This window comes from Patagioenas fasciata, chromosome 1 (genome assembly GCF_037038585.1).
Source record: "Patagioenas fasciata isolate bPatFas1 chromosome 1, bPatFas1.hap1, whole genome shotgun sequence".
NCBI classification, from domain to species: domain Eukaryota; kingdom Metazoa; phylum Chordata; class Aves; order Columbiformes; family Columbidae; genus Patagioenas; species Patagioenas fasciata.
This window is the reverse complement of record NC_092520.1, coordinates 131,116,840-131,135,408: the sequence shown is the minus strand read 5'-3', so window position 1 is coordinate 131,135,408 and position 18,569 is coordinate 131,116,840. Positions and strand designations below refer to the sequence as shown.

General features: G+C 40.3%; 2 protein-coding genes across 3 annotated transcripts in view; both read right to left on the bottom strand.

The window, feature by feature from the left end:
- STYK1 (serine/threonine/tyrosine kinase 1) overlaps nt 1-7,250 on the bottom strand; it is a 33,639-nt gene extending 26,389 nt beyond the window's left edge. For both annotated transcript variants that reach the window (XM_065848194.2, XM_071815321.1), the window contains exon 1: nt 6,468-7,250. The gene's annotated coding sequence lies outside the window, so the exon portion shown is untranslated. The remainder of the gene's footprint in view (nt 1-6,467) is intronic.
- A 105-nt stretch (nt 7,251-7,355) lies between these two features.
- Nucleotides 7,356-18,569, bottom strand: part of YBX3 (Y-box binding protein 3) — a 25,088-nt gene continuing 13,874 nt past the window's right edge. The window contains exons 6-9 of the mRNA XM_065848207.2: nt 14,392-14,486; nt 8,969-9,140; nt 8,325-8,425; nt 7,356-7,884 (exon numbers count right to left, since the gene is read on the bottom strand). Of these exons, the coding sequence (XP_065704279.1) occupies nt 8,360-8,425; nt 8,969-9,140; nt 14,392-14,486 (333 nt within the window). The 3' untranslated portion in view covers nt 7,356-7,884; nt 8,325-8,359. The remainder of the gene's footprint in view (nt 7,885-8,324; nt 8,426-8,968; nt 9,141-14,391; nt 14,487-18,569) is intronic.

Genomic DNA, 18,569 nt, shown 5'->3' with positions numbered 1-18,569 from the left:
AGCTTATGTATAGTTGTTTCATTTTCTTCGGATTTTTTAACCATTTATTTGGACTCATTTTCCCAGAAAAATTATTCTTTTCAAGCTCTCTGAAGATAGCATGTCTCACTTAAGAAAAAAAATGTTTCCAATTACAGACTGCACTGTATGTGGTGCAGTCTGTGGGACTGCTGCAGAAACCAAATTAACCATGTTATGAAACACACTTTTCTCCACATGTTGCTATTGTGCAATATTAAAAAAGGAAGAATTACTTTCCTTTTCTAATCAAGTGTGGAAAAGAACACCACCTTGTGGCTTGCAATTAATGCATAAATTACTGTTTTATCTGAGATGGAAGTCAGTGCAAATTTTGAGGAGAAAGAACTTCCTTTTCATTAAAATCAGTCTTTTAAACTATTTTGTGTGACTTTTTGGCCAAAAAGTGCCAAGTACAGATGGATTGTAAATTTTCCAGAAATCTCATTTTTCATTTGGACACTTAAACCAAGTGGCCAGAGTTAAAAAAAATATTATAATAATCCAGGAATCCCATCAAGAATAGAGAATAACACTCAAACACTTTTAAAAATGTCTTTTAATGAAATGTGACATTCAGTTAAATTGTATGTTTTATGTGGCGCTGAATCCTGTTTCCTGTAATTGAAAGATTACCGTATGTGAGTCTGTCAGAATAATGTGTTTATCCAGAGTGAAGGGCCACGATCAGAGAATGTAGCTGTAAGGAGAGGAGGCATCTGGCAACATTTTTTTCCATCCTCAAGTCTCATCACTTTTCCTTTCCAAATTTTGGATTTTTTTTTTTTTTCTCTATAACTGACAAGGCAGAAGGCATTACAGCACCATCAACAGAATGTGTTAAGAGCACCTTAATTTTCTCCTCATCAAAAAGCCGAGAAATTGTAGACTATTAACCATCGGGCATCAATTTAGTCTCAACAATGGGTGCTTTCACTGAGGTACCATGTCACCTTACTGTGAAGGAACAGAATGAGTTTGCAGTAGGGATGTTGTGGACACTTGTGCACATTTTTAATCTCTGCCACCCTATATCTTAGTCCTGAAAGTCCACCACAAACACCTAACAGTGCTGAGAGGCAGGGACACAAGGTGGGAAGAGAGAAGGGACAGTTGCAGCTGGGAGCACATCGTCTGTTCTTCCTGGGGCATCTGGCTGGCTGAGCAGGCCAGATCTGCCTCTTTCTCATCAAGATTTTCTTCCCAGCTGTGCAATGATAACCAGAGAAGAGTCAAGGATATGCATGAGTGTAGGAGGAGTGCATGTTCCTTGAAAAGCTATACAGCAAGATGAGTATACTTTACTACTAAAATAATTTGTGTTTATTTTAGGTTGGTTTTCTTATTTTTTACATTGAGCATCAGCTTGTGGAGACTGTGAGTTTTGCTTCATGCATCTCACCATCTACCACACTTCAGCACAGCTAGATGCCTTAGGCATGCAGCAAAAAAAAAAAAAAAAGATAGTCCCCATTGAAACACCTTTATTTTCTGTCACAGGAGTGTGCAATATAAATTTTCAGCAAGACGTTAATGGAGCAACAGCTCCATCTAGTGCTCACCTGTCTTAAAACTAACAGTAATCCGGATTGCTGGGTTGACATCTCTAAATCACCCGTCACCAAAGATTTCTGTAATGAAAAGTGTCAGCAGCAGTTCAGCTCTATGTTTGCTCTCAGCAAACTCCACTTTCGTGATCCAAGCCTGTACAGTCATTATTCATAGGTGCTTCCTGTCCTGTATTTAAGGCAAAACATGCTTCTGCAAAACAGCTACAGAAGCAAGAGAAGTTGGCACCGGTGTACTGCCAGTCTGAATGCACAGATACAGCAGCAAGGAATCCTGTTTTCTTAGTTATTAATTCCTTAGCCTCTATTGAGTAATACTTACTAAGCATGTCACAAATCAATGTTCCTTTTTTTTTTCCTCCTCCTTGTTATGCAGACACCTGGACAGGTACTGGATTCTGTATTCACCCCAGTTCATTTTGTATGGCTAGGCTGTCTTATTTCCACAGCTGGATACCAGCTTTAATCAAAAAGTGTGTGAAACTTAGAAAAGAGGTTATGGACTCAACCCTTAAACACCAGTTAAGGGTAGTATACAGTCTGGTGTTTAACACTGCAATGTTTTTACTGTCCTTGTCACAATAAAATTTACTGATCTTAATTACATACTTCAGCTGTGTGCAAGGCAAGAGTTGGATGTCTAAGAGTGAACTATCCAAGAGCAATGAAACTGAGCCATATGTTTGCAGGCTGTTTGGACCACACATGGTGTAGTGCAAAGCACTTTCCTCCTCTGAATGTAAACTTTTAAAAAAAAAAAAAAAAAAAAGTGTGAAGTGTCCTGCAGCCCTTGTCTACTAACTTATGTGCTACTGCACTCAACATAGCTGCCTGGGTTCTCAATGCTGTTTAGTCTCTCTTAATGGTTTCTTATCAAGAAACAGAGACCTAGCTACAAGGCCAATATGCAATCTCATGGGAAATTGTGATGGTTGGAACTGTGCCCTTCTGTCCTGTGTAAAACAGAGAAGGGGCTGTGGGCACTTCACATGTGCACTTGGACATCTCAGTCCTTGTCAGAATGTGGCCTAGAGCTTTGTTGAGAATATTTATTTCATTTAGTATTAGACCTTTCTAGTTCATTATTACCTAAGCTCAAGAAGATAATCCATGCTAGCTGTTTTAGTTGTTGGCAAAAGTTATTTCAAAATTTTGGTCCAGTTCTTTGCAGCAATTTTTCCTGAAATGTGTGTGGAGAGATTACTGAATCTATAAAAGCCCTATTTACACATACTAATATTAAAATAATGTTCTTTTTGTTGGCATTCTTAGCAGAGAAGCAGAGACCTTATTGAGAACAAAGGGAGTGAACAGCATTCCTTCTGAGTCAGTCATTTCCTCCAGGGCAAGGACTGTATCACCTAGGTGGTATCAGCATGAAAAGCAGCAGTGGTTTTTCTGTGTACATTCTATTAATACTGATTTTTTTTTTTTTTTTTTTTGTAGCACTGCCTCTTCCTTGCTTCTGCACTACTGTGAAATGCATTTACATTTTTTCAAAGAAAACATTTAGGGTAATTTCTCTTTTTTTTTTTTTTGCTTCTCATAAACTATTGTCTACCTTACTTGCCTGGTTTTCTCTAGGTGCTCTGGATTTGGATCACTGGAATACAAACAAAAGTGGTAAGATTACAACACTCTGAGCTGATGTGTATTTTAAAGAAGGGCATTATTTACAGCCTGTTGAAAACAGTTGTCATGGACAAAAATTTGAGTATTGTGTAATGTAAATGAAAATAATTGACTAGTTCAACACACTGAACAGTAACCACAGAATACAGACCTTCTAAGCCTCTGGAAACAAAACAAGACTATTACAGGTACACTGTACAAAGCATATTTTGAGTCTTACCACCTTAACTGATGTTACCTAATATCTTAAAGCAGCAGCAGCTTAACTTGAGGTGCAACTGAAGTTGAGTTCTAGGCTGATACTAATAAAAGCCACTTGTCTGAGCTAAGGCTATGCAGATCTTCACACATTTAACCCACACTCTGAATTTTGCCAGAACAGATCTCTTTCTGTACTATAGACACGTACCTTACAACCAACCATCCTTAGAAATTCACTGTAAAAGCAGTTCCTGACTAGTTCTAAGGACCTCTGTGGTCCTAAAAAGTCACAATTTACAAGTCAAAACTCCAGACTGATAGCCAAGCATTGAAGAATGATGCATTTTGACAAATCAGGAAATATCCCGAAGCTCTGAACTTGGTGACAACTTTCTGTAGGTCTTTCCTATCACATTTTAAAACCTTAAGATATTAGTATCACCAGATGATAAGATTAATAATTACTTCTAAGTCATCAGGGTCAATTTTCTGCACAGTCCATTGTTGTCTAGCTTTAGGAGTCAAAATCAAATCGCAGCTACATTGCACCACTATTATTGACAGCACAAAATGAAGAGTTCTAGCTACCACTTGTTTGACACAGCCTCCAAAATTTTCTCATCTCCGTTACACTTGACCAAGGGTCCCACTGCCACATGGCTTGTGTGCCCCAAAGTATGTCTGAATATCTCAGAGCAGATACTTTATTTTCACAGAATCACAGTGATCTTGAAGGCTAGCTGGTTCTCCAAAAAGCCAAACCAGCAGAAAGGATAGTGTCTAAAGGCCATGGCCTTGAACTGAAGGATCTACAAACAGATTTTATAAAAAGCCACAACAAATAACTGAGTGTCAGATTTGCAGTTTTCCCTCTTCCATGGATCTACAAATTGAAGAGTTTGAAACCTGATGTTCTAGAGCTATTAGGGTCATAACAACCTTTGCTATCCAGACCACATACAAGTTCATTCTAGCATTCTATAGGGGAGTTTCAAGCACATGCCCCAGCATTAAGTAGGTATGCACATAGCTTGCCATGAAGGCTGTAAAATCAACTTCTGAGTAGCACAGGCTTTACTTCCAGAGTTTTTCCAACTGCAGCAGAAAGTCTGTTTCATTTCCAAGGCATTTTTTGTACCTGTTTACAATCATCCCATGAAGTGGGTGGGAAGGGCTGCACATGAATGTAATGTTGTTCAATGCAGAAGTTTATAGGACACATTTCTCCAAATTATTTAGTATCTCATCATTGCAAGACTTATGTTTAAATGAAGCAAGGCAGAGACAAAGGCCTGCAGAACATTCTTCCCTTCTTTGTCCTCAAAAGATCACAAGCCGCAGGGAATATTTTTGTGGCTAAGCAACAGTAGACAACAGCCCTCACAAGCAGAAAGCTTGGTTACAGTCAGGCAGGCAGAGTATTATGAAAACACTGTAAAATGATTACACTATGAACATGTAATCCACTCCAAGTGTAAGCCATTGTAAGTGCCCATGAAAGGGAAGAACGCTGGAATGATTGTAACACAAAAACAATGGCTCCAAGTAGGTATAAAAGCATGTTAACTACTCCGCAAATTTGAAATCCTCATAGCTAAAAGTCTTGAAAAAAACCTAAACAAAAACAACCCCCAAAACACCGCCACCACACCCCCACCCCCCCCCCAAAAAAAAAAACACACACACAACACACAAACCAACCAACCCACACACACAAAAACACACAAACAAAAAACCCACACACACTGAAGTTCTGCTTGAGGCAAGTAACCCATAGCCTTCTTCACAGGTACACAAGCGCCACAGCTGCCAAGAGAACTGCCCCTCAATATTGAGCACCAGTTTTATATTTCTTCAGCCAAGGTTCATCTAACACACGGTATAGTAAGAACTATTTATGCCCCGCCCTAGACATCTAAAAATGTAATTCTAGAAAGTGCTTTAGACTCGCTAGAGTTGAGCTTGTATTTTCATAAGCAGGAATTCAGGGATGAAGTGAACTATATCAGTCACAAGCTTCAATTTTATAGAAGGATTTCTCCTATAACAAAGGTAGGACTGTAATAAAAAAAAATGGACACTAAGACACTACTTGCATCTCTCCTTCGATTTCTTCTTTCATAAAATACGTGCTTTGTTAAACTGATTCAAATCAGACCTACATTTTTTTCAGAGATTAGAAAATTCTGTTTGGCTCATCAAATCTCACTTTCAGAAAAAAACACTTGCTTTTGAGCAACTGAAGGCAGTTCAAGTAGTTTTTGACAAATTCTGCAGTATTAATATCTTGCATCTGTTTATATTACAGTGAAACTGCCAACCTTGTCCCAGTCTGCCTGAAATAATTTGGTTCTGAACAAAACTGAAGTATACTAAGGATTATCCTCAAGAATTTGTAAAAGGTGCATTACTTACGTTTTCCTCACCTTATTAAATTTTGTTCTGTGTCAAAAGAGCCACATTCATTTTCCAAGGGAAGGCATTAGAATACCACTGCATCCTTCTCAACATCTTTCCCAGCCTACAGCTTACCAGATTTGGAGCAAAAACTCCATCTCACAGTGATCCTTGTATCAATTAACTTTCATAACTGCTGGGTTAGTGACCCAGTGCTGCACAGGCATGTTACACCATGTGAGCTTGCAGGGAGCGTAGCGGTGTGTGTACTTAAGGGAGTCAGCAACATTCTCTCTCCTTCCTGAACCAAGCCTGTAACCTGCACTTCCCATCTCATTAAGATGATTTCATTGCAAAAGCAAGTGGGAAATGCCCAATGCAGTCAGCTGTGGGCAGCACAACTTGTGCATCACTAAACATTCCCCTGCCTCCACCAGGCAAATGCAACAGGGTGTAAGGGCCATTCCTCACCTTCCCAGAAGCTGGAAGCAAAGTGCTTTGGAGCACAGTTATACCCTGCGCTCCCTCTACTTCTAATTTGCTGAGGAGTAACATGAGAATGTCTACAGAAAACCTCCTATCTTAATAGTTTAAATTTTATTAATAGAGTGCAAGAGCAGGGAAATTAGAAGAGACAAGGAAAGCAAGTACCTGCCAAGAATCTCTCCCATTTAGTCCTCCATGTGTATAGTTACAGTACTGCTCCAGACCAAGGGGTTTTACATGAAGTGTTATTTAGTAAAGGCTGGGTCAAGATTGCATATCTAAGAATAGAAAGAGGTGTTTTAAGGAAACAAATATACTGTCTAATGTTTGGATAACAACAACCCATAAGACAGGAACGTGATAAATGTTGAACTAGAGAATGAAGGACATGAGATAGCTGAAGAAACACACCCACATTGAGCAGCTGGAACTAGACTGATAACACTTGCAACATAACCAAGTTATAGGAACATTAGAAAAACACATTTGTAAGACCACTAAGTATGTTGCTTATTACCACAAGACACCACAGGTAGAAAGATTTTTACTGGTTTCAAGTAAGAAAAAGTGGAGAAGCTAATAAAACATACTGCCGTTATTTGGAACAGAAGCTTAAATAAAGTGGCAGTTACTATGCCCACCATGTCTTTTTGAGCAGAGGAGTCTGAAACCTTGTATTCTACTATTTACAGAACACAAAAGCCTAGCAAAACAGATGGGGAAGACAATATCCTAGTAAGGCACTCCAAATCCCCTAGCCCCTACCACAAGATGGTAACAGAAAAGTCCATCAACACCCTTGGAGCCAGAAGAGCAGAGAGGGCAGTGTAGGTTATAGCTCTGTTGTATAATTTGCAGAAATTGTCTTGGATTGGAGTAGAACCACCTAATGTAGCCACATCCTTGCACATGTGTCATCCAGCATAGTTCTACACAAGATACACCAACACATACTTAAGAGGCATCTCTCATTTTCACATATAAAGCTGAAGCAGTGAGATTAAAATATGTATTATTTTAAAAATAAACACGAAGAGACATACTAAAAACTACTTCAATAGTTGAAATCACTTTTATTTGTGAGGAACGTCACCCATGCTGCAGTTTCAAATAGATCTTACCAAGGAAAGCGGAAGTTTTTCCTCCCCACGTCCTGCACTGAACAGGACTGGCACAGAAAAAAAAAACCTCATCACACACGGGAGGTTTAGCACCAGCATCCAATAAAAAAAGCATTTAATTTCAATTTCAGTTCTTTGGTTGGGTTTTTTTTTCCCTTTTCAGTTTGATACCAAAGGAAAAACTGAAAAATTCAATACTAGTGAAACAGTGAAATTCTTACAAAAAAAAGAAAACAACAACACACCCCACAGTTGCTGTTGAAACTGGGGAGGTTGCTCTTTCTAAATCTCACTTTCTTTTTCTCTCTTCATGCATCTATGTTGCAGGCGTTCCCTAGATCTCAGCTGCTGGTAAATTTTTTGTCTTTTAAGTTCCAGTGTTTCAGATCTTTGCTTTTGTCATTGTTGATGATTTATTGCTTGTTTCTTTGGTGTTACTTTTCAGTTGTATTTTAGGACACCTGTTGAAGAGCCAAATTAAAAAAAAATGCAGTTAACATAAGTTTCATTTTTCCATTGAAGAGGTAAAATGTCAGGTGGAGAGGGAACTATCATAATAACAGACAGGATAAGCATGACTGGCTTATCCTATCCATAAACTGAGAACACAGTATGTTCCTAAAGCAAAACATTGCTAACTCATAAGCAGATGCTTTTGCTATAAAGACCAGATAAATCTTCCTGAAAAGTCAGATTTATAAAGCAAAAATTTACTTTTTCACAAGTACAGACACAGACAGAAAGAAGAGAAAGCAGCAAACTTTCTTCATTTGCTTATACAGCAACCTCAAAAGTTCTCAAATATCTAGCCGTACATAGGGGGATGTGGCCAGAGTCCAAACCCTACAAGTGTACACAATGCTGCTCCAGCTGGAGAACAAGAACTACCTATATTCCTTACCTGAGGGATGGTAAAGGTGCCTGGGGAGGTGGACATTACTCAGCACCACTCTGCTCAGTCACTGGAGCAGGATTTTCAGCAGATGTTTCAGTCACCTTTGCCTAAGACACAATAAAACTTTATTATAGGCAAAGACTGACTTCCAGACCCTTCCAGTGTTCAGTGGTAGGGCCAGCATAACCCAGGTTTTAAAACAATCAAGGAAGATGAATAATCAGAAAATATTAACTGCAGGAAATACACTAAACTTGAAGTACTATACAGCAGATTCTGTCAGTAGACAACCTCAAGTAGATACAGAATGGGAAAGTCTTTCCTCATTAAGGAAAAACATGTATTTGCAAACAGTCCCCTGAACAACTCTGGTTCAAGCAGTTCAGGAAATAGACCTGGAACTTTCAAATCCATCTCTTACGCTACATACAGACTGAAGATTTGAGGACACTGAAAAACACAACTGCTTCTTTCCACTTCAAAAAAAATATTTGTTACACTTTGACTCCAATTAAGAACTATGTAGAAGCTGTCCCATTTAAGAAAAACTGCTTATTCTCAAAGAAGTTCACAGAGAACAGGCAATGAAACCAGCTAACTTCAACCACCAAAACTCAGTCTCTGCAACATTTTGCCAGAAGCACATTTACCTCTTTCCCATCCTGAGCTGGAGCATTGGGTGGACGAGGTCGACGCCGGTAGTTGTACGGGCGCCTATACCCACGACGAAGTGGCTGCTGACTCATAGCACTGGCCTCACGATGGTTCTCTTTGTTTTCAGCCTCTCCAGCCACTGGGGCAGGGCGTGGACGTGGGGGCCCTCTGAAGAAGGAAAAAAAAAAATGAGAGAAGCCTGAGGAGGTTACACTATCGTCATCTTAGCCCAGCAAAAACTTCTCTAACCAAGTACCATCCCATCTGTAACAAGTTAAATGCTAGCAAACCATCCCTTTGGAGTTCATCAGGCGTATGGTTGAAAGGGAAAAACCTGTTGCTTGTCTAACCCAATGCAATCTGAGTGTCTCTTCGCTGTTGAAGGTACATCAGCATCTTCTACTGTCTGTCATACAATAAAGAGGTAGCTAATCCATTTGAATTGCTGGGCAGGAGAAGAAACAAGCAAGTAGTGGTCATACAGGCTGACTCCGCCAAGTTAGCCTTGGACTAGCTACATACCACTTCAGCCCTATCCATAATTAATGGTGCAATCCTTGGGAATTGCATTTCCACCTGTAAACTATTCCTGCATCTCCCCACTTTGCCTTATGTTGCCCTTCTTGACCACATAATGTATCTTGCAAGTTGGACCTCATTAATGCTAACATGTTAATGACATTGGGAGATATCTGGGACTGGTTATTCAAAAGAATAAAGAGAAGCTTTTTGGCTTGGAACTACAGTATGTGGTCACATCTCAAATGTGTGGATACATGCTACAGTCTACAACTACAATCTACACCTTCCTCAAGGGGGGCAGCAGAGGAGGAGGTACCAATTTCCTCGCTGTGGTGACGAGCAATAGGACATGTAGAAATGGAATGAAGCTTCATCAAGGGGAAGTTCAGATATGACATTAGTAAAAGGTTCTTCACTGAGAGAGGTGGTTGGCCACTGGAACAGGCTCCAAGGTAAGTGGCCACAGCACCAAGCCTGACAGAGTTCAAGGAGCATCTGGATGATGCTCTTAGTCATACAGTTTAGTTTTAGGTAGTTCTGTGAGAAGCTGAGAATTGAACTTAATCCTCATGGGTCCCTTTCAACTCCAGATATAATGGAATTTTATAAGCTACCAAGTCCATGTTCTTGAAATATGCAAGAACATTTCATCCCATTCCCAGGATAAACAAAGTATGTCTATAAACTGTCAAAACCCAGCTGAAAGTGATGACAAGGTCACTGCCTACTATCTAGTTGCCATTAGCTGGCTTAGCTCATCTACAGCTATCCAGGCCCAAAAGCCAATTTAGCATCTTGAAAGGAATCCAACAGAAAAAGCAGAAGTGTCACGGGATTTAGCGCATGTAAATGCAAGCAATGCCTACTTGTTAATTCAAACAGAAACATTTTGCACTCACATTGGATACAGTAAGCTATCATACCTCTTACATGGAAAAAAAAAGCATCAGAAACACAAATTCCCATTAACCATGGGTAAATTATCCAGCCTGTGATTTACCCACATGACATGCAAAAGCTCAGCTGACTCACTGTTCTTGGTATGGTGCTATTCCTGACTGCTCAATGCTAATTAAGACTTTCAGGAATAAAATTTATTCAGCTCAGATTCCTACAAGCAGTAGCATCAGTATCACCTTGTTTCCCACAATCCCAGATAAGGGAGCCAACTTTAACACAAACATTCGCAGATAGAAAAGCTCAAAGTAGAGGTGGAAGGCTTGTGGTTCTAAACCCAGCATCCAGAAGGATGGATCCATTTTGCATGGAACAGGTAGTCATTATGTTTAAGGACATTTTTGTTATTCCCGTGAAATTCAGCTTCTTGTTGCGCTTGCACTGTTAATTACCTCTTGCTGATTGTTTTTCAAACATTTGGAAACAACAAAAAAAAAAAGGGAGGGGAGAAATTACATCCATTTCATAGTTAATCTAAATTCAGTGTTGGAACTTGACCTCTTAAGCCAGCTGACAGAAAGACAAAGACAAGATGAAGAGAAACGAGTGAATGGTTGACTAATACAAATAAGCTCCTTAAAAGCAGAATCAGAGCAGTCTGGGTTGGAAAGGACCTTTAAAGGTCACCTGGTCCAAAACCCCTGCAGTGAGCAGGGACACCTTCAACTACAGCAGGTTGCTCAGAGCCCTGTCCATCCTAACCTTCAATATTTTCAGGGATGGTGTATCTACCACCTCTCTGGGCAGGCTCTTCAAGTGTTTCACCACCCTCACGGTAAACAATTTCTTCTATCTAATCTAAATCTATCCTCTTTTAGTTTAAAACCATTACCCCTCATCTTATCGCAACAGGCCTGCCAAAAAGGCTGCCCCTGTCTTTCTTACAGGCCCCTGAAAGGCAGCCATAAGGTCTTCCCAGGAGACTTCTCCAAGCTGAACAACCCCAACTCTCCCAGCCTGTCCTCACAGCAGAACTGTTCCAGCCCTCTAATCATTTTTGTACTTCTCCTTTAGACCCTCTCCAACAGGTCTGTGTCTTTCCTGTGCTGAGGGCTCCAGAGCTAGACACAGGACTCCAGGTGGGGTCTCAGCCAAGCAGAGGGGCAGAATCACCTCCCTTGGGCTGCATCAAAAGGAGCATGGCCAGCAAGTCAAGATACAACTTGCCTTCTGGGCTGCAAGCACACATTGCTGGCTCATGTCCAGTCTTCCATCCACCAGTACACCCAAATCCTTCTCTACAGGACTGCTCTCAATCCCTTTATCGCCCAGCCTGTACTGATACCAGGGGTTGCCCCAACCCAGGTGCAGGACCTTGCACTTGGTCTTTTGAACCTCAGGAGGTCCACATGAGCCTACTTCTCCAGCTTGTCCAGGCTCCATTGGATGGCATCCTGTCCCTGCACAACTCAGTAAACCTGCTGAAGGCTGCTGAACCCACTGTCTGTCATTGATGAAGAAATTAAACAGTATTGGTCCCAATACAGACCCCTGAGGGCCCCCACTTGGCACCTATTTCCATCTAGACATTGATCTGTTGACCACTACCCTCCAGATGTAACCATCCAATCAATTCCTAATCCACCAAGCAGTCCACCAATCAAATCCATCTCTCTCCAATTTAGAGAAAAGGATGTTGTGGGGGCTTGTGTCACAATGCTTTATGAAGAACACTAGTAAAAGTAATCAGTGTTTTATTTAACTTGTCACTCAATTCTCCAGGATTAAATAAGTCACAAGAAAACAAGAATATTAATGAGCTTTTCCACTTAAAGGAATTCAGTAAGAAAAAAAGTGAGGCAACATCTCAAAAGGTATGACAGTCAGAGGCTGACTATTTCACACTGATATTTTTAACTGCATCAAATTCCTCAGCTATTGAATTGTTCCCTCATTGTAGAAGCTAGAAACTGGAATGGTGATGTCAGAACTAAGGCTGGAAAACGAAGAAAGCAGTCCTACACTGGGTATGACTAAACACATATGACTCAGCAACTTACTCCTCGTATCCCTCTGGAAAGCATCAGTGCTCACGTGAACTTCAAGGGATCTTTGCTAAGAACATAAGAACGGCCTACTTGGTCTTCAAGTGTCCTTTTACACCAGTTCTGTGGATCCCTAGAGAAAGGACAAAGAAACCTATCTCCCAAATAGCCTCCCAGCCTCAAATTGGTTTCAACTAGTGATTTCCCAAGCCACACAGCTTGCCTATTTAGAGATATCACAATGGTGTTCTCTTCCAGTTATTTGAGCAATATCCCCAAAGCTCATGCAAGCTTTCAATATCACCAACATCCTGTGGCAAAAATCTCCAGCAGCCTGCTGAATGCACAACCCCCCAAGACAGCAGTGTGCTGCTACAGCAAAGGCAAATCTGATCCCAGGCTGCATTCAGGGGCATTACTAGCATGGAGAGATGTGAACATCCCATGCAGCACTTATCAGGCCACATCTGGAATACTGTGTCCAGTTCTGGTCCCCACAACTCAAAGAGGAGATAGAAAAACTGGGTACAGCCAAAGGAGAGCCATGATGATCAAAATGCTGGAGAATCTGCCCTATAAGGAAAGACTGAGGAAGCTGGGTCTTTTCCTCCTAGAAAAGAGAAGTATTCCAGTGCAACTACAAAGACAACAGCAGTGCTCTCTTTACAAGGAGCCTCATTGAAAAAAACAAGGTTCAACAGGTACTAGTTCTGTCAGGAGAGGTTTCACCTTAGTGTAAGAAAGATTTACAATGACAATCATTTACTGGAATAACTTTCCCAGGAATGTAGTAGAGTCCCCACCACTAAAGGTTTCCAAGATGTGACTAGACAGGGTGCCAGATAATCTCATGAAGGCTCCCTTTCCCACAAAAGGTTCAGCCAGATAACTTTTTGAGGTCCCTTCCACCCTGTGCTGTTCTGTAGTTCTATGAACCTCACTTCATTTTTCAACATGCATCCCACTTCCTTCATTTGAAGGCTCTTCATAGCATATTCTTTCATAAGAAGGAAAGACAAAAATAGTTTAATCCATCCTTTCCATGCCACTCAATATTCTATGGACCTCTATAATCTGTTTCCATTTGTCTCTTCTCCCAGCCTCAGAGCCTGCAGGCACTTCCACTCCTTACACATTTTTCTCATTCAATCATTTTGACGAGTTTTCTCTTACTATTCTGGAAACCCTTTAATCTCCTTAGCACCCCCTTTCTCCAGAAGTTCCAGCAAGAGTAACTGATACTTCTATTTTATTACCTTCTCCTTTAGGAACCTTCAAGGAGCCTGAATTTTAAGTCTTGACTGACAGCAGTATCCTCCACTAGCACAGGATATTACAAGGTAACTAATGCTGCTACATAATCTAACAGCCTGTAAGAGACAGGACACCACTTTTTCCTCAACAGTAGGCTTTCCTTAGTACCTAAAAGTAGCATCACTGCATAGAACCAAGCCTGAGTGATCCACAGGATGGAGCTGGATGCAAACAGACTACTAATCTAGTGCTTAGCTGCAAACTACTCTTTTCAGGCCACAAGAAGAGTTACAAAGCACACCCTGCCCCTGTAGATAGTAGATCTAGCTGCCCCAGATCAAGTGGGATGCAGATTCATTACTTGTCCTCAAAAAGCATAAGAATCAGCCAGGAAAATACAGACCTTCCAATTCACTTCAACATGCTGCTCAATTGTGACAACTAAAAGGATACAAAGAATTTTTTGCCTTTTCTTGACCTATTCCTAGTTCTGAGCAATTATAATCACATTAAACAACTTACGTAGATGTTTCCTTACTCCTATGGCTCACCTTTCTCCTAGTAACTAAAATGCTTCTCACTGTCCCAAACATTTGCATGCACATTAATAACCAGAAAATACAGCTTCTTGCTTCTAATGAAGCCTGTATAGATCACAAAAGCATCCACGTGTAATGACAAACAATGGAAATAGTACAAACCTGCGATAGCGGGGACGATAGGTAGGATTCCTTTGGACTTGTTGATGAATTTGTCCTCCTTCTGTGACCCCATCCTTGATTTCTCCCTCACCACCCTACAAGCAAAAGAAAAAAAGACCGAGTCTAAAGACAAAGTGTTATCTTATTTCATGGGCAGTATATTAACTATGAGGCCCAATAATCTGAACACAAGTTCAAAACCAGTACAGAAACATCAACACACCAGGTAAAGAAACATACTCAGAAGGCTTTAATTAGGGCAAAGGTTAAGAGTGGGACAGCACAAGAGCCAACAGTGCTGCTCTTGATCCCCACAAGTAATAGACCAAGAAGCCACCTGGTGATGCCTCCTCCCTGTCCGCCAAGGCAGAGAACCTGACAGTTCACTGTGACGCATACAAAAATATATTTTAAGACAGAACATTGCACTGTAAAGGATAAATGCATTATGAAAAGGCAGCTATTGATCAGGACATTTCTCAATTTGGAAAACAAACTGAAACTTTCCAGAGACCACTTTCTGGCCTCATTGTACACAAAGCCCCATTCCACAGAACTCTCACCACAACACCAAGAAGTTTAAAGACAAAAAAACTGTACTACATCATATCAAATACTCTTCTACACCCTCACCATTTTCAGCCTTTCAGAGATGCAGTGGTTATCTCTCCTCTTTAGTTGTTAACTGATATAGCTGTAGTTGAGGTTTGTTTTGGTGGTGGTGGTGGTTTCCCTAGTTTGTTGTCTGGTATTTTTTTTATTTTGCTTAAGTGCCAGCCATCAGTAATGTCTGTTTTATAAAAGTTACGTTATTTACTGTTCACAATACACTACTCTTCCCCCCTGCGCCCCCCCGAAAAAAAAGGGAGTTTAACAACAGGAGATGGACTTTTATTTCTAGATCTTCTGGATCTGATCCAGCAGGAAACAAAAACTATTGCTTCTTGACAGCCTTCAACAGTCTACACCAAGTCTGAGATATCTCCTTCCAATTCCACACAGCTATTTTAACCACCACCACCATATTTCACTCTTTTCAACTGGCAACTCCAGGTACCTGCATGGACAGTGAACTTTTCCTTAGCTAAGGTAACATGACGACTGGCATTTAGAAAGGCTGGAGTGTTGCAGATTGTAACAAGAATCTTGGGGAATTAAATGAACCTCAGTGACCAACCTGGACAATCTTCTCCCCTCACCACAATGAAGTACCCTCCAGATGCATTAATAATTTCAAGCATTTTTGTAGCTTTCCAGGTTTCTAAAAAGCACAGAGACATAGCCTTAAGGCAAGTAGAATATTTCACATGCTGAAATAGCTATACCAGCTAATCCTAACAACATGATAGGGTCAGCTGCTGAGGTGAGAGAAATCAGAATTAAAAAAAAACCAAAACACAAATAACAATCCATTACAGTGTCTCACACACAAGACTGATTAGGATAACTAAATATAAAAAGGAACTCCCACTAAGTAAATAGTGATAACAGGTAGCATCCGATAGCAGTTGAGAAATACTTGACAGACTCAAAACCTGAAAGGGTAAACTTCGAGTTTGACAGCATTATGCTACTTATACCTACTTTGCCATATCAATCTGTCCTGTTTGTATCAAGATGTTTGTACTCCCTAACTTCAGAGTTTAATAACCTGTGAGGGCTGGCCAGAAGTGTCTCAGACAGTAAGGTGAAAAACAGTGCTGCCAGTATTATGTGTGGCAATACTGATTCAGAGGTCTTGGGATTTGCCTTTTCTGAATCAGTGACCTTATACTGCTTTTGCTCTCACTCTCTTCCTCATGTGAAGACTGGCAAAGCACAGAAACAGGAGAAGAGAGCAGCAATATATGATCAGAAGAGAGAACATGAAACTAAACCAATTCTGAACATGTTCCAGCATAATCACCATTTCTCTTCTCCAGGATTTCCAAGCAACCACATGTTAAATCAGTAGTCAGTTCTAGCACTGCAATGCCAGAAACACAGAACCACAAAGGCCCAGTAGGTCTTGTCTAAAAGACAATGTGCCAGAAGCCAACAATGAATCAAAAAACTTAATTGTAGGGAGGGGCACACAATATTTACACCAGTTAAAGCTCTTCTATAGCACTTGGCAATCAGCATCACATTCACAGACCTTTAAAAGGCAATATTGAATTTCTAACTGTTTTTAGTGGCACAGCCCAAGTCCACTCCTCCCTTCAGAGGGCTGCATTGGAATCTCAGATAAAATACTATCTCCTTTAGTAATGGAAAGAATGACTAAACCTGATGCAGACATTTTCCTATTCATCTTGAACTGAATGTTGACATGTCAGTATTTTAAATGGGTTTGGCTTAAACAATCAGTTAAAAACAGAATAGCAAAGTAAATTAATTGCTTTGCCCAGAAGTCCTGATAGTTTCCTGCATCTTCTATAGTATCACAAAAATTCAATTAACACATTACACTAGTATCACTGCCAACTGTTTGATATAGGTCTATTTGCTGTGTCAAGTATGGCTCCAGAATAAATCAATTATGCTGTCAGAAGTCACTGAAACAGATCGAATTGGACCAGAAAACAGAAGCTGAGCTTTGAGGTCTTGTTTTACTATACTCAAAGTACATTAGGTTCATTTATTAGGAAAGCTTCATACCTTGTCTAGCACACACATGATCTTGTTCACGCAATCTCTTCCACAGGAACTTTTGAACTCAGTGTAACACCTTCTAAGAAAACATTAGGTTATCCTGAAGGACAAGTGAATGAAGCCAGCCTGCCACATTCTACATTTTCCTCTGAAGAAGACCAATATAGGTAAGCAGGCAGGCTGTGATTCCCCATGAAGATCTCACACAGATTTCTCTGACCCTAAAAAGGTACAAAAATCTTATTGCCATCCCTCAAAGGAAAGTTTTGTAAGAACAAAAGAAGAAACGAAGGAGCGCAAATGAGTAAAAAGCTCATTGCAGTTACAGTTAGTGCTTACATCTCTGCAGATCAGTCTCTAGCTTTTGTATAGTACCATTCGTATTTTCAGGTCTTCTCTCTATGAGAAATAATGTCAACCCATAAAACAGTTCTCCAAACTATTTCACTTGTTTTCTGACTCACTGGTATAGAGACTTATTAGTAATACACACTGTATTTAGATAAGACATCACTGGTTCTCAAGGTTATTCCATGATTCATTGTCTGTTACGACTCCCTGACTACAGCTCCACACCATGTTTATGTTGTCACAGACAGTTTAGCCACAACCACAGTCTCTTTTCTGTAGTGGATACAATTACAAAATTTCTGATATGAACAAGTATAATACTTCTGTTTTCCACAGGACTATCCATGCAGTCCAGACACCATTCCACTGGAGCTGGTTAAATACCTCAGATTCTTCAAGGTCCTCTTTTCTCTGGAGAAATTCACACAATGTGTTCAAAACCAGACTCAGTATATAACAGTGCGTACACATTTGAGCTAGCATGCCAAAGCACAGCATTTTTTGTTTGCCTAAAACCATGCTAGTGAGGAAGGAAAAAAAAAAAAAAAAAAATTGACTTCTGGTGCACTACAAGGTTGGACTGGAGTTGCTAACCAATATCAACTAGAAATTCTTGAAACCTTCTAGGTTTCTAGCCACCATGTCAAAAGTCACCTCAATTTTTTTTCAGTAAATACAGGATTGATGATGTGGGCAGCTGAGCTCTGGGAAAACCTTTCACCTCTGCAGCCTAGTAGATCTTTAAGCATAGCAGGCCTGGGTACACTGAAACCTTCTCCTTCAGCTGTGCAGCAAGAGTTGCCTGCAGCTGAGTAAATATCCTTTCAGCAAGCACAGCCCTAGAGTGCCATACTGTCAGCAACTCAAATGTGTCTCAAATATCCTTCAGGAGATTTTGCTGGAAACAATTCCTCAAGTAGAGAGGCCCAACCTTTAATGCACCTGCTAACGGGACCATACAGAATAGTGCATTCATATTGCTATGGCTTGCAGACACTGATACCTTTCTTACCCCTTTACACACATGGGAATGGAAGGGGAAAGAGGAGGCCTTGTTAAAGGATAAGAATAGTAGAAAGAAGCATTTTTCTAGACACAGTACACGCGCAGTTTCAATGTGAAGAATGTTAACTGATACAACTGAAAAGTTTCAAAAAGGAAATACTGATAGCATCATATGAGGATGTACTCTA